This window comes from Mixophyes fleayi, chromosome 5, assembly GCF_038048845.1.
Source record: "Mixophyes fleayi isolate aMixFle1 chromosome 5, aMixFle1.hap1, whole genome shotgun sequence".
In the NCBI taxonomy this organism is placed as follows: domain Eukaryota; kingdom Metazoa; phylum Chordata; class Amphibia; order Anura; family Limnodynastidae; genus Mixophyes; species Mixophyes fleayi.
Window position 1 is genome coordinate 64,716,334 of NC_134406.1, and position 17,368 is coordinate 64,733,701.

General features: G+C 35.9%; 1 protein-coding gene across 5 annotated transcripts in view; it reads right to left on the bottom strand.

Annotated features, from left to right (window-relative positions):
- Window positions 1–840: 840 nt before the first annotated feature.
- The window catches only part of SATB1 (SATB homeobox 1), a 125,002-nt gene continuing 108,474 nt past the window's right edge, over window positions 841–17,368 (bottom strand). For all 5 annotated transcript variants that reach the window (XM_075212317.1, XM_075212319.1, XM_075212318.1 and 2 more), the window contains 2 exons: window positions 3,016–3,219; window positions 841–2,540 (listed from right to left, as the gene is read on the bottom strand). In XM_075212317.1, the coding sequence (XP_075068418.1) occupies window positions 2,040–2,540; window positions 3,016–3,219 (705 nt within the window). In that variant the 3' untranslated portion in view covers window positions 841–2,039. The remainder of the gene's footprint in view (window positions 2,541–3,015; window positions 3,220–17,368) is intronic.

The following is a 17,368-nucleotide window of genomic DNA, read 5'->3' on the forward strand; positions in this document are numbered from 1 at the left end:
AGCGTAGGAGTGAAAAAAAACCCCACAAAACTGGTTTTTAGCACTTTTTATGTTTTTTTCAAAATAAATCCGAATCCAAAACCTTAAATCCGAACCAAAACCTTTCGTCAGGTGTTTTGCGAAACAAAACCTCAAGCAAATCCGAATCCAAAACACAAAACACGAGACACCAAAAGTGGCTGGTGCACATCCCTACTAAATAGAACGTCTAGGATTCACAAGAGGTAAGCAGAGTGCCACTGCAGTCAGGATATCTTGGCTCCTTAATATTAAACTTTCAGATTGTGGCTTGTTATGCATCAGGAGAATGTGCATGCAGCTCATATATGTATACATGTATGTTTGTGCAAGTCCATTTTTCATACTTGCCAACTCTCCCGGAATGTCCGGGAGACTCCCGCATTTTGCGAGAGTCTCCCGGGAGAGTGTGGCAATATCCCCGATCTGCCCACTTCACTAGGAAGTGCCCACTTCCTAGTGAAGTGGGCAGAATTAGCTCCTAAACGCCGCGATTCCCAGTGAATTGCGGCGTTTGACCCCGTCCCCCGCTGGTCAAATGACGCGTTTACGTCATTGCGTCACGGGGGGGGCGGGTCCAAAATTATATGCATTTTGGAGCCCTGCTCCCATCACGCTCACCTCTCCCGGAAACCAACTTTGTCAAGTATGGTCCATTTACCATAAGTAAATTGCTTGTGTTTGCTAATGAAATCTCAATCTGAAGTATGTTCAAATGCGATATTTGTTGTCAACCAATCTTGGATGCCTGGTATCTTACAGTCAGCTATTTACAGTCACTGATGTTGCGCCATATTTACTGTAACAGACACAAACTTACCATATCATACCAAACAATTTTAATCGTGTAGTTACAGCCAATAACCACTTCTAGTCAGAACATCTTTGCATAAAGAAAATTGTGATACATTTACAAAAACAACCAGCTTAAACAAAATAACTGGTGTTTTCATAGGCATAAACTCATAAAAAAAAGAAATACACCTTTATACAGAAACTTTGTACAGATGTAGCTTGAAAATTGATTGTAAACCAAGGGAAGACACGTAGCACACAATTCTTTTTCACATTAATTGCATAAGTTTCTAGGGTGATCTATTTCTTTTATTTACCTAAGCTTGTTTGCATGATAGTAAAAATTTGCATACCACAATAAGAGTGAAGCTTATAGTATGAATTGCTTGGATAACATAGAGCACTTTTTTATAGGCAACTCTGTAAAGCACATTTTCTCTATTTAAAACTTTTAAGACACTTTGTTTTACTGCCCATCAAAATACATATATAAATAGAAAAAAAAGGAACCAGTATTGTAACAAAGATAAGCAATATTACATACAACAAAAATAAAATAATATAGTCCCCCAAAAAATAATTACAACGTGATGCTGCAGAATCTACAGATACTGGGACCAAACGTTCACATATTCTTCTTCTTGTAACCAATAAAACAAAATAAAAAATACAGTGACCTTTTTATTTCCAAAATGAAAACATAAGAAGTCTAAATTACGGCAGTGCCATATAACACAAGGCATTTGTTGGCATGTTATCATTTTAAACTGCATACCACAGCATAGAGCTCTTCTGTACCCTACAACTGTGCAAGAGTAACATACTCTCCTATTTATATAAGCGTGACTTTCTGAAGATCAAGTGTGGATTAGAACAGGAAAACAGAAAAACGAAAAACCATTGAAGGTTTGAATGCTTGTTTCAATGCTCCAGCTTTCAATTCTGCCAGCACTAGAATCATGCTTGTCAAGTATGCTTGTGGCTTATCCAGTGAACACAGATTTCAGAACAGTCTTCATTATTTCGTCTGGAGCTATGAAAAGTTTATAGACAGAGTAAAACATTTAAATATCTTCTGCATCATTTCCTTTTTTTTGTGCAAGTCCCCCCTCCCCCCCACCCCAAGTTTCATCAGCCGTACATTGTACAATAAAGTGTTACTGACAGTACACAGGATGGAATTGTTAATAGTAATACCAGTGGAACCTCTGAATAAAAATAATACTTTACGATAAGTCATTCAGGTCTGCAGTGATGTCTGTATTCCTTTCTCCAGTTAAATTGTCTTCAAGCTTAACTGAAAACAGTGTATTAGTACTTTTATCTTGGGTGTCCCCTTCCATGTCCTTAGCCAACTCTTCCTCTTCATATTCTGCAACATCTATCTCTAAACCAGAATTGTCTTTCAGCTTCCCATGGTGTTTTTGATAGTAACGCTGATTCTGGAAAAACTTGATAATTGTATATTTGGGTAGGTCAAGTTGAGCAGACAATGTTTGGATGGCTTCCTCGTCTGGGTACAGGCCAACATCTTGAATGAAACTCTGTAAGATTCCTAGGGCCTCAACAGAGATTTTTGTTCGCGGACGGGACTGTTGACGATTTTCATCTTCCGATTCCGCTGGAGATGCCACAGTAGGCTGTCTGGGAGGCAGCCTGGGCCCTGGTGGCTGTGGTGGTTGTTGCTGTGGCTGCTGCTGTTGTTGTTGCTGCTGCTGCTGCTGTTGCTGTAATAAATATGTATATGTGAGCAATATCCAATTAGTAAGAAAATAAATGATTTAATGGTGTTCCCACACTTTAATTGAAAAAAGGGGTACAGCAATAATAATTTTCTTTGGAGTCTAAGGTGTCAGTGTTGGAGTCAGGAATCATTGTGTGTGGCTCCTGATCCCCCAAACTGCTACATACAGAATTTGAACACACTTTGCTCATTCCCACAATTAATAATCTACATGCAGAACAATCTGGTGCCTAAAAACTGTATAGGCTTTGTGTGCAAATATGCATGCTTGTATTGATATTCAATTATTATGGGCTAAAACACAGACAATCTTCGCATTATTGTTAATTCAATATAATGTGGGTATTAAAACATGAGATGCCCCAATAACCAGGCACATAGGTAGAATATATGAGGATGATCAGCAGTTAGTCATAAGGTAAAAATACTCTTTGTAGAAACTAATCAGACGTACTGACCTGAATCTGTTCTGCAGAAACATGGATCATATGAGATGGTCTTTCACTGTGCTGATGAACTGCATTACTCTCTTGCTCATAGATAACATCTCTCTCTGTTTGGGGAAGACTGAGAAACCTTCGAATCATTGAGAGATTCTCCCAAAGAGTCCTGTTTTCTGGTGAGGGGTCTTCTTTCCACCTCAACAGTTCACAAAGCCATCCCTGTAATATAATAAAAGAAAACGGGTTTCATTGTTTATGAAGATTGTTGTAGATTTTTTTTGCACCAAGTTCCTTCCTTTTAGACTTAAGGAACCATCAAACCAAAAATACAGTTTGCCTTATCACCTTTCACAAATATAAATATATGTAAAAGAGACCATACTTTAACTTTAGACGTTTGCATTTTTTATTTACATTTGCTATACAGAAGAGTGCAAGGTAATTTATATTTCTGTATAATCAGTCATTTTCAGACAGGCAGTCTGTCTGTACATGTCCTTCAACATTACACACAGGGAACCTATAACAAATAAAAACCCTTTATGATAAAAAAATTTCACAATTATATTCAGTTATTGTAGGCTATGTCACTAGTATCATCATCATCATCATTAATTAATATAGCGCCACTAATTCTGCAGCGCTATACAGAGAACTCACTCACATCAGTCCCTGCCCCATTGGGACAGTCTAAACTCCCTAACATACACACAGACAGATAGACAGACTATTTGTGGGTCTGGGTCAATTTTATAGCAGCCAATTAACCTACTAGTATGTTTTTGGAGTAACTCTAGTAACTCTTTTATATAAGGCAACTTGTATTTTAAACATCGTGCTCCTTTAAGAATCTCAACCCTCACCTGTGTTACATGACTCATTTTTAAACTGTATCATAGTGCAATGCATGACCTCAGTGAATGCTAGTATCACAGACATGATGAATGTCTCCCACAACAATTCTAAATCATTTTCTTTTTCATCTTTGTTATCAAATAGTTTTAAAGTGGCACCTAGAAGATCGTATCTAACCTGCTATCCCCAATCAACTATGACAATGTTACCGTCTATCATCACTGTGATCTTAGATGTAATGATTTTTTGTTAATCAACTTCAGCTGAAACTTGTTAAAATACAAAAATGAGTATTTACATTTTACATGTTTCTAATAATCCTTAAATGCTTGGATGGCATTTATCTACATCCTGTGGGAAAATGCCTAATTATGAAAATTAAAAATTGTACAATAAACCGCATACATTATAAATACACAAGCCAAAATATAAAGTATATTGAAAAGCCAAAACATTAAAACAAGTGCATTACATATATATACATATACACATACACTGTGTGTATGTGTATATATATATATATATATATATATATATATATATATATATATATATATATATATATATATATGAGAGAGAGATCTCTACTATATGTGTGTATATATATATATGACACTTCCAAATGACGTCTGTTGCGTGCGTGACTTTGTTTTTTTTTTAAAAAAAGCGCCAAAGCACGGACTATGGTAATATTAATTTCATTCCTAACCCTAACTCCTAACCCTAACCCCCAACTCCTAACCCTAACCCCTACCATAAAGATAAACTTACCTGGGTCCGTGTGTTGCCACTTTAAAAGCCAAAATTTCCAAGCCGCGCACGCAATTGACGTCATTTGGAAGTGTCGCAATGTCCCGTCATCGAATTTCCTCTGTGTCTTTTTACTGGCAAGTAGTTATTTTTTCTATGTCGCTCTGTTTATTATCAGAATAATTATGTAGGAGTAAACACAGTGTCGGTGTTTACAGCACCGATAACACGATCACCACAGATACCTAGTAGTGTTTCCAATGTTAAGAATGCTCCAAAAAGCACCTTTATTAATATGACCCCAAAAAGTAAAAAAAAAATTGCAGGAACAAAAAAAAAAAAAAAAAAGATTGGGCTGATTCATTCCCAAAATCTTACAAAAACAATGGGAGATATATACAGCAGATGGTAAAAAGATACAGAAAGTATAGGGAATAAACATAAGTAAATAAATTATTTGAAATTTCAGGAAGTTGCTAATTTTTAAACTGACAAAGATTAATTTGACACCTTCTGTTGTAAACACCCTGTTTCTGTTCAATATTCTGTTATTAGCGGAAGCCAATAACCTTGCTCGCCACTTACTTTAATTGTTGGCATGAGCTGCGTATGAACTGAAAATGCCATGCAGATGAATGCTAGGCTCTGTTCAAACCTGCTACATACAACACAAATCCTGTAAAGTTATGTATTGTAAAGCTAAATTTATTGTGAAATAAAGGTCTTAAATCCATCTGCCACACAAGAAATATTGTTAGGCACTGCATTGCAAGTGAGTACCATCTGCAGATGTCTTGCAACACTAAGCAATAATATGCCGAAAATGATTTCAATGTCATTTTATTTAAATATATAAGGACTTGAAATGTGGGTTTTAATTATTAATTTATATATACAAAATTTAACAAAAATGAAGAAACCCAAAACAGCAGAACACTATTATATTTTATTTGGTTTCAAAAGACAAACAGTGGAGATGATAGTTTGCGCAAACTCCTAATTACAGTTTTCTGCCTCTCCCAGTTTTATAGAATTGTTATTAGCTCAATAAGCTTCTTTTGAATCCTTCACAAATTACAAAGATTTATGGACAAGGGTGGAGTATTAATATATCTAAATAATTATTATTAGTGTAGGCGTAGTTAATATTGTTTAAATACATGTTTGAAGCGTTTGTAATATTTGGGAGAGTTATAACCTTAATGTAACCCTGTCACGAAATCATTATTTGCCCAGAATTATTTCCCAACAAGCGGAACATAATAGAAAGATCTATGACTGCTCACAAGGGAAAAAGTCTCCCATGTTACTATCTGCTTGAGTATCTTCAACTGGCTAGAGATGGTACCTACCATCAAAACTAGCTCTCCAATATGCACACCTAAAGCAATGATTGGCTACATCCACAATGGATGACATTTAGAAAAACTGGTGCATAGGAAAAGGTAGTGTTGCCCATAGTGATCCATATGATTCTGTCATTTTTCCGTAGCAGGTTAAAAAAAAAGAAAAAAAAAAGAGCTAATGAAATGCCCAATTGGCTGCTATGGGTAACACCATGTTTTAGTTGTACCATTTTTCATATATTATTCCTTTTTTTGTATAAAAGTTATACTGTGATATCATTTTAGATGACTGTCATTTCAGTTAACCTAGCAATTCCATAATTTATTATATACTTTAATTTTTAATCCCACAGCCTTATCACCCTTACAGTAAAAACCCCTCATGCTCCTGGTGAAAGTATTTTTTTTTGTATTCGTCCTCTATGTGGTCCTTTGTCCTTTGTTACACAAATCTTTGTATAGACTTGAATATATTTATATGTATTCCTTAGGTCTCCCCTAAGGTGCCTATTGTCCCCAAGACAAAATAAAACAAACAAACAACAGCAGCATTTTCTATCCTCATTATTTAACTATGTGTTTTTGAAGTAAAGTGTCCACCTTCAATATGTAGTAACTAATGACTTACACCAGGCCTGGGCAACCGGTGGCTCTCTCCAGTCCCTACAAGTTGGCAGCTATCAGATGGCTATCTTCTGGCAAAGCATGCTGGGGCTTGTAGTTTCACAACAGCTGGAGAGCCACAGACAATGTAATACTATGTATCCCAGACACTGTAAGCTTGCGAGCAGGGCCTTCTTACCTCTCTGTCTGTATTACCCAGTATTGTTTTATTACTGTGTTTGTTCCCAACTGTAAAGCACTGTGGAATTTGCTGGCACTATATAAATGATGATGATGATCATCACTTGCATTTATCCCCCTTTTTATGCATCACAGCTGCTAGTTTAGCTTTGGGTTAACTAGTATGCCCAAGTCTTTCGCCATCTCGCCTTTCTTCAGTATCCCATTTATTTTGTAAATAATATGGCTTCGGTACATAAACACACATTTATCTACATTACATTTCATCTGCTATTTCACGGTCCAGTTTTCCATTTGCTCTAAATCTTTATGTAGCAAGTTACTATCCAGCTCTGTGTTAGTAATCCTACATATCTTAGTGTTATCAGGTGAATTATTATTATTATCTTTTGTTTATATGGTACCACAAGGGTTCTGCAGCGCTGTACATGTTACAATATACACCCTTACATAAGTACATACAGATAAGTACAATGGGTACAGACTGGCAGGACAATAATTGCTTGGATGCATTCTCACTTAGAAGCCAGTTACTAGAACTGAAGCCAGAGTTGCTGGAATTGAATTTAAGCACAGTAATAAAATAGGAAACTTGACAATAATTAAAGGAACATCCACTTTTGGACAACCGCCTCATGACGACCTGCGCAAAAGTAGAAAACCCTTTAAAATAATTCAAAATACTATAGAAGATAAAGCATGTATGCACAAAACAGAGAGATCTATCCCGCAAGCAGCAACTTTTCAAAATATACAGCATCAGAATGCTAATAAATGTCGGCTCCATACAACAGTCATTAGAAGGGTCTATGCTAGTAAAATAGAGTTGCACGTCTTAGTCAGTTATACCTTTAACGCTGCTATACAATGTCTAAAGAGACAAAACACACAAAACAGCTGGTCATCCTTTCAGAACGTTGCCATTCATTTGAAAAAGAACAACATATATATGTAGGTAATGATTTGAGCAATAAAATACATTATGACGGCAGAAAGAGGCATTGAAAGCATTTTAAATTATTTACTAGGTTAAAAGGGTAAAATGCTGCTTTAAATACATCAGATTTCATCATCTCTGCCATTTTTTGGTGGCAAAGTGGTATTGATCTTTTCAAATGCTTAAAATTAACTATTTCCAGAAGGTCATTATTTGATTAAAGACATTAGAGTTGAGGGCAAAAACGATGCACTTTGTCTTCCTTATTGTTTCAATCACAATGTAATTTAATATGAAATATGCCTTAATGATAATGAGAAAAAAACTGGTCCTACATTGTAAATGATATTCTGTATCTCTATATACTCAACCTAGATTCCTTGATGCTTTTCTATGCCTAACTGTACAACAGTGTTATATATCATTTTTTACTTACAGATGGATGTAATATTTTTATGGCTTGTTCAAAAAATACTTCTTATTAAAAGTAAAAGGTACTATACTAAATGGTGGTCAAAGTGGAAATGTATAAGTGGTGGTATGGAAAATATAAATGAATGGAATGTGATAGTTTTACTATGAAGACAGAGAGAGAAGTGCCGCTATGGCATACCACCGAATACCAGCTCACTTCGACCACTGATAATAAAGCATTACAATGTACCACAATGCTGTGAGAGATCAAAACAATATTCTGCTATGATACAAGAATGTCAATCGCTAGAAACAATTTAAATGAGTAACTGGGATTAAAAAGAAAAAATTCTACTAAAAATTATAATTTAGTTTTGGGTGGATTTATGCCGGAAAAACCCCCCAAACAATCTAAATGTGACGTACACAATAAATAACGTCTCTAGCCAGCCCAACTGACACAGGCACCCCTAGAAAGGAGGATCAGGGGGGAGACTTTCTTCTGTTATATAGCTCACATAATGAAAGAAGGTTTAGTTATCCCTTACGTTTCACATCATGGAACAGACACTCTACTGTATTACGCTACACACCTATTAGTGTTTCAACTGATTTTAAAAAAACATATCAAAAGCAATACATTTAATCAGAATATGTAATTAAATTTTACTTGTATTTTCAGTAGGGTTTTCAAGCTTCAGAGACACTGAAAAGTGATAACAGCACAAAAATGAAACAAATAGTGTTCCAAAAACCACTACTGAAATTCAATGCAACTAAACAGCACATAGATATGGATTCACTTGAAATAATGGCTTTTAGTGTAACATTTCTTTTACACATGTTAAAAAGTCATGTAAAACACATAATTGAAACTCAATTGGGAAAGCAACCAAAAAATGGTATTTTTTAACTTAAAAAACTGTCCTACATTTGACATTAGGAATCTATTCCATTCCTAACTTGCATCATTGGTTAGATAAACCTTTATGGTCCGATTCATGTTCGGACGTCAATCCGTTTACATGCTCTATCTTGATTTTGGTCTTTGCATGCTCAGAAAGGACCTTTTTCATGTAATTCATGCCCAAATGTAAGTGACACTTATGACTGTCTATGACTTGGGGAGTGGAACAGAAAAGGAAGCTGTGGATTAACGTAAGCAATTTACCAGGGCAGATTCAAGTACTGGGTCTCTCGTAAGTGTGCCTGGTTTCAGCCGTATCATTTGGACCAACTATAGGGCAGGTGTAAGTGTCAACTGATAGTGAAGACTCACAACATAGTCTTTGTTTCAAAAACTACACGTATGTGTACCACTGGATAGCACAGAACATGCATGTACAGTATGCATTAAAAGCATGTTTTTGTATTTAATGTGAAAAATTTAAAATTATATATTTAATATAAGTAATCGAAATATTTTCAATAATGATTATACTGTTAATAGTTGATTATACTGTTAATAGTTGTTATTTTAGAATATTTTTTAAATGCATTCTGACCTTATATTGTACAGATACTTGTGCATATACTGCAGTCTGCTGTGTATATCTACATACGGGAAGTAACATTTGGGCAGAACTTACCTCCAGAATCAAACTGAAACGTATCTTGAGGTACGTTCAAATTTGAAGACGGTGGGTGCTACACACAAGTTCCGTGTTCTTTGTTGTGTCCAAACATGAATAAGGCCCTAAGTATCTAATGATACCTGAACATGCAAAAATGTAAGAACATTCCCTATTTCAGTGAGGCAATTTATATAGACACCCATACAGATCCCCTACCTCCAAGTCATATGGCTGACGTAAGCACTTATGAAATATGCAAACAGGTTTTTTTGTGCTGGCAATTGAATCAGTCTGCTTTTAAAGAGATCATCATGACAGCAGCCTAGACAGCAAAAGCTTTGATTGTATCCATATGTATGAATAAATCTCTTAAAAATAAGCGTGTTCAGCTTCTGAGTTTAGTTCAATTTTAAATTTCTTGATTTGATATAAAAATGATCTTGTAACACTGTGAAACATGTATATCCAGTTTCACCAAGTATGCATTATGATGGAACATACCTGAATAAATGTATTCATTTAGTTTATATTGTTTGCAGAATTTATAGATGAAAAAAACAGCAAACCCATGATTACAAAATTATGCATTTGAAATTTACTAAACCTTAACTTGATCCTGAACAATTTATGACATGGCAGCTATCTGTAAAATAATAATGTGCCAGTGTTATCTATATTTGGATAAACAGTAACATCAGAAACACCCACTGAAAACAAAAACAATAACATTGCAAAAAGCGTCTACATTCTAAATACTTTTAATGGAACACATATTCTGGTGGCTTAAAAGAAAACATAATGAAATAAATGGTTACTTTATGGGCAATATCCTGGTCTTTATGTTGCAGGCTTTGGAAGTGGAGTAAAAACAAATAATACCTAATAGCAAGATCTTGAAGGGCTAGCTAGATACATGGGCAATGTTCACCCATTTAAATTACCTGTGCCAAATACTTTGGGCTTTATTTAATACCAATCAGAATGCTGCTATCATTTTTCTAGTATAGGTTACAAAATGACAGCTAACACCTAATTGGTTGCTATAGGTTACAACTAATTTGTGCACAATGGAACATATAACTAGATAAGCCTCAGAATTTAAGTTACATCCAGACACTTCCACTTTGGCTCTGTACAATTAATTATATTTATTCAAGGACTGTGGACAAATAGCATCGATATATGAACTAAGAAAAGATAAAAACAAAAATTTTAATGTGCACTGTGGAATGCTGTGAATCTTATTTTCAACAAACATTAATTGAACATCATCGAATCATGTTCTAAGCACAGCACAATTCTAAAATAAAAGTGAAATTAACATTTGTTTTATTAAACTGAATTGATTGAGACAGTTAGCCATTATAAGAAGGTAATCTGGATACATCATTTTTACAAATTGCAGTAATAACATTATTTAGAGTAAAAAAATAATAATATTTTATATGTTGAATGTGAGAAACGACAAAACAAGTTAAAAGGTTAATTTTTTCTTTTTCTTCTCCACATGTGGTTTTCATTTGTACAAAAAAATGAACAAGCTGTTTGTGGTTAAACTGTGTAATCGGCTGTTATCAAGCTAGCACTGCATTTAAGATTTACAGGATACATCAGCTTCTGTGCCACATTAGATGTAATAGGGAGGGGGGTGGGAGGAAAAAATAGGAGGAGAGAGTGTATCCTGAGGAATAATATTTCCAATGCAGCCACTCTCACACTACATCTGGTTGTGCCGGTAGCAGCAGTTAAATTGAAATATTTCTCAGCGTGTGTCAGAAACATGCAGAATGGTAATTATGACAGATCTGATTAAGCCTGAGTGCCACTAACTCCCTGGCCAGCTCCGGTTGTGCAGGTGTGACCTTGTGCGTGCCTGCGTGTGTAAATAAAATTAATTACAAGCGAGAGGGCGAAGGCTTCAGTGACATCACAAAGCGGAGAAACTCCCAAGGGGGAGACCTAATGGAATATTTTCCCTCAGTCTAATAATACAGTTCATATTGACTTGAGGTAATTAGTGGGATCATTAAAGCAGTTTTCCCGGCGTATTTGGCTGCCTGATCAGATTAGTGAAAATGTTCTTCAGAACAAGCCCTGTGTGGTCTGCCAGAGGAGGAGGAAATAAAAAGCAACAAAGCATATTTTGGAATCCTAAGCAGTTGTGGGTATTCAGTCCTGCAAAATCTACCCATCTCTAGGGTCTCAAAACCTGGTGGTCTCTGCTCCATTTAATGCAGCCCACATGATGGAGATAATGTGCCGTGCCTCTTATAAAGCTTAACTGGTGAATTGTACAGGTAAATTCCTTATAGTATTTATATTTACAGCATTACATCTTTCAACATGGAAAGACTTATACAATGTGGACTGGCTACTGAAAAGTAATGTCAGACACGTAATCTGGTACAGCAAAATGTTTGGTTCTATCTAGTTAGAGCATTACAAGAAAAAAGTAACTCGTTAGCATCTGGTTTGGTTGTAATACTTAACAGTCTTCTAAAAGCATCCGCTGACCCAACAATAAGTAAAAATAGATAATCTAATCTAGGCTTTCACAACATGTAGATAACCAAGTTATCGCAATGTTTTGTTCCTTTTATATTTGTGTTTTATTCTGGTGGGATTTTTAGTTATGAATTTTTATAGTCCAATTCCTGCCAAGGTTACATCACATTTTAGACACTCAAAAAGAAAGATGTATGCCAAATCTCAGTTTACTGAATGTGAAGCAGTTGGATGAGAAGGCCTATTTTTATTGCTTGTATTAACTGGCTGCTGAAATGTTTATAGTATTTTCTGTATATGGGAGTCTATATTAAATCATCATGGGCAAGCAAATGCATATATGCCAATTTAGTGGACTATATTCTTCGGCAATTCTATGGCTGAGCACTGTAGATAGGAACCACTCACAGATGTGTCTTATACACAAAATGTGTATTAGACTAATTGACTGAAATTAACTTTTCAATTATAGCTTCCTCTTCCTCCACTACAGTAGCAAAAAGGCCTGGTTTTACAGAAATGCAGAATAGGACAAATTGCAGGGTGCTGGACATCAAATGTGGTTTAGGAGAAAAAATATTTTACATCCAGCCCTAGCTATATGGTCTCATCTGTTGCCTACACTGCATGTGCATGGTAAAGCTTGTAAATGGAGGAAAGGACTTCAATAACAACTAGCAAAAACGTTAGTGTGATGACTTTTTTCAATTCTGTTGATCTGAAAAGCTGGTGAACCTTGTGGTTTGAGGTAGGGATCAACAAAATTGTTTTGACATTTGACGTAAATAAAGTTTTACAGTGGAATAGAACATTATGCAGAACTGCAAAATTCCAGCAAAGTTTTAGTTCGCCATTCCTTCATCATCCTGTGCAATGCCATTCTCCACTGTATTTCTAAATTTGCATTTTGTTGATTTTACAGACTATAACTAGACAATAATAGTCAAGTCATGTTGTGTGGTATTCTTGGAGTAGGATTTCAAACACTAATGCCCACATTTTGTGCAATCTTGCAGCCAAATATGGAATAAAAGATGCATATTCCATGGAACAGATTTGAAAGTTTTGGTCATTTCTAGTTTCAGGATATCATAAACCTCAAATAATGTTACTTAACTTTAAAAATAGGTCAATGTAACCTCACTCTCTGCAACTCAGTACTTGGCAGTGAAAATACAACTCATCTGCTGCTCTCAAACTGTGCACCAATGAGAACCAGAAACACTCTACATGCATGGAAACCAGTGTTCCGTTACATTCTGGTTGCATTTAAGATGCTATCTGGAACTTCAGTCTTTTATCCACACAAACCTGTGATTAATACTGTAGAATTAAGTAACTGTTTCTATTTTGAAAATAATTTTGTTTGTTTATCTGTACACATGCTACATGAAAAAATACTGCATAGTGCTTGTTGGTTATTTTAAATGCAGTATATATTTTTCATAGTCAAAAAAAAGTTTCATTGTGTATGGCTACTTTGAAGTACAAATGAATCAGCTCCTACAATATCAACATACTACACAACAAGGGACAAAATCCTCTAACCGTTCTATAATCTAACTTGAAACACACACACAACAAGGTATAGCACACTCCAGTTTGGTGTGTAACTGGGATATGCCCAGCTCTGTCACAGATGGCAGACTTTGACAGCTCCCATCCGTAGCACAGATACTCGACAGTTCAGCACAAGATCAGTGACATTCTGTCTCATTAGAGCCACGCTAATTATCACAGCTAGTTTCAGGGGAAACCATGTGTTGCAATGGTCAATTTGAAGGAGTCTGTGCATCAACAAACTGGTAATAAGGATCAGACACCTTATTATATGACAGCATGCTGCCTATGATCTGATTTACTGAATTAAGGGAACTAAGGCAACACTGAGACTTGATTGTTAGGGAGATTGTGTGTGCAGAAAATACACTAACAACTCAGTCACTCACACAATTACAAATGGATGTACATATTTATATCTCCAGAGAGAGTACGCCAACATGTCTTCATTTTTAACCCATATTGCAGGCAGAATTTAAACTTCAATATAGCAGTATTATATATAAAAAGACAACAGTTATATAAAAAGAAAGTAATGTTACAAAATAAAAAAAAAATGTGAAAGTAAAAAATGTAACAAATATGAGTAACAAGTAAATAACTAATTATAATAGGAGATCATACGCTCACCTTTACAAATATAAATACATATTTCAGTTCCACCAGGTCCTTTATTTTATCTCTAACCTAATTATCTCTATGTCTATCTTTTGCAGTGTAAGTTCCAAAGTTTAGAAACCATGTTGGCTATAATAATGTACAATGAAATACAATACCGTGACTAGGCAGTATAATATCACCACTACATGTCATGCTGTTCACTACTTCAATAAAGCATTTCAGCAAATGGGAGTCATTTTCATTTGCTATATGCAGAAAATAATAGCAGTAGATGTTGTAAGACCACAAATGTTGCCCATACAGTATAGTGGCCGTCTTTCACAAGTTTACATTTATTTGTATTAGTAAGGTAAATGAAAATGTTCTTACATGGATTCAGCTTCACAACTAACTTCATTTGAATGAAACTTAGGAGAAGAAAAGGCACACAGAGAAAGGGGAAATGACAACTGGGCATGGGAAGCAGAAAAAGGACTGCTAGCTCATACTTGCCAACTTATGGCAAGTATGATCCGGGAGCCTGCCGGGGAAGGTAGGCATGCAGGGGGCGGGGCTCCAAAAATCACATCATTTTGGCCCCGCCCCAGTGACGTAATGAAGCAAACCGCGTCATTTTACAGCGTCATTCCCGGTGAATCGCGACATTTTGGACCCAATTCTGCCCACTTCACTAGGATTGCCACACTCTCCCGGGAGTCCGTGAGACTCACGCGAAATGCGGGAGAGTTGGCAAGTATGTGCTAGCTATACAAGTAGAGGGTTGAGGCAATACTTGGATCTGGCAACAAGTGTAGACAGTAATACAGAGATGTGGCAAATGTTGAAGCCTGCCACCTTTTACAAGAATGCTTCCCAGACTATTTAACATGTAGTAATGTACATTATAAGTTTTGAAATGACCTCTCCGCTAGCTACATATGACACCTATTCCAAAACAGCAACGGTGCTTGGTGTACTTTGGTACATCAAGCCTAAAATACATTAAATCACACTTAAAAATAACCCTTATATTTTCCAAACTGGCCTTAGCAGTCCCCTTCCTCAGAAAACAGTTTACAGCACTTCCTTACAATTATATATAACTTGTTTTACTTACTGAAAGCTTTATTAGCTATGTATATCGTTGTAAACAAAATTTGTCTAAATAAAACAAACAAACAATCAGCCCATGTAAAATGTTGTCCGTTTTAAAATGAGCTTTAGAAAAAAGAGCCATAAAACTAATATCCATCTAATCTATATTTTTCACACGTGAATAAAGACATCTAAAATGGAGAATTCAGGTTTTCAGATAAACAACACATTCTATCTCAATTAGAAACATTTCAAAAGCCCTATAATTTTCAATCAAAATTACAGTAATTTCTGATATACAAGCCATGATTCATGACAGATTTTTACACTTCATAAGAGATTACAGTGGCCTGATGTATGACATGCTGAGCAGTGAACCAATACAAAAAACTCTGTTTAATGTTTAAATAGCACTTAATGTTTAAAACCCAACAATAAAAGATAACAGGTTGTAGAAATTACAGCTTTTGTGTTGATTAAGGGGTAGGATGCATTTGATATTCAACTGTTTTAGGTGTCCATTTATTGGTGTGTGTATGTTAAATCACACACACATATATAAATGTTACAATATGTAATGTGCACACTGTAAGAAAATGTTAATACTTATGCAATGTGGGACGGTTAGAAAACTATTTTAAAACTAGAGACTAGTGTCTCTTTCTCTTTTAAATTTTGGTTCTTTGCCCTTAAGGCTATTTATCACTGAAGCTTACAGTTAAAATACAGTTATCAGTCGCACAGGTTTATTATTGACCAATGTCGTCTTCAATTCACTTTACACCCGTTTATTTTTATTTTTCACACTTCTGATTAAGTAAAACAACTGCCTAACACACTCTCCTCTCACCTCCTCCGACGCTCTGCAATCTTGATTCTGCCCCAGCATTCCACGTAGACTTCCTTAACAAAAGTAACTAATAATTTAATCCCAGAAAAGGCCACTTCTCCTTACTCATAATTCTGGGCCTCCCTATTGCTTGTAACCCCACTGATCACCATCTTCACCTGCACACCCCTCACTACACTGGCCTTCATGATACAGCTCTTCCCTGCTCCACAAACCTAGCTACGGAACCACGTCCTTATCGTCTCCCCATCTGGCACATCATCCTCCTCTCTGTTCCCACTATATAAAGCCTCTGTACTTGGCCCTCTGCTCTACTTGTAGCTCACCTTTTCTTTTCTGTAGGCTGATCAACCCATTTTTCCTCCTGTATCATCTCTATATAGATGACATTGAAAAAGCCTTGAAAGGTTTAAACACTTTCTAACAACTCTCCTATTCTCTCATACTCCGCAACCTGACTCACTCCTTCTCCACTGGCGTTAGATACCTAACCTCACACTTGCTCCTCAACTGTACATCCATACTCACTAGATTGTAAGCTCTGAGGAGCAGGGCCCTCTGCATCCGTATTTTATATCTCATTGCTACCCTGCATGTCACTAATTTATGCTGTTTCCTCACGGTCAAGCACAGTGTCTCTATGCCGTGTTTTCCTACTAAACAGTAAAAATAAATGACTATGCTATACTTTTAGCTTTGTCTCCTATTAACCCTTCTTTTTCCAAGCTCAGATCTTGCAAGATGACTTTGCCATTCTATTCAGGGGTAGGATTCTTCCATTTCATTTCTGTTCGGTCTCAACTGTTATCGTCCACTTCTTTCTACTTTAAAGGTTCATCTTGCGAAAAACCTGTTCATGGTCATTGGATAGATTGTTACTTAAAAATAATACAACATGTTGTCAGATTAAGCAGGACTTGGCCTTCTTTTACCTTAGCCAAGCTTTGAAACACAACTACATTGCCATTCAAAAAAAATATTTGGTCATGAGACCCTGTTGACCCTGTTTAGTTGTCACATGTTATTAAAACATTCGCATCCATTAATATTGTGACACTTCCCCCTCAAATCGCCTATT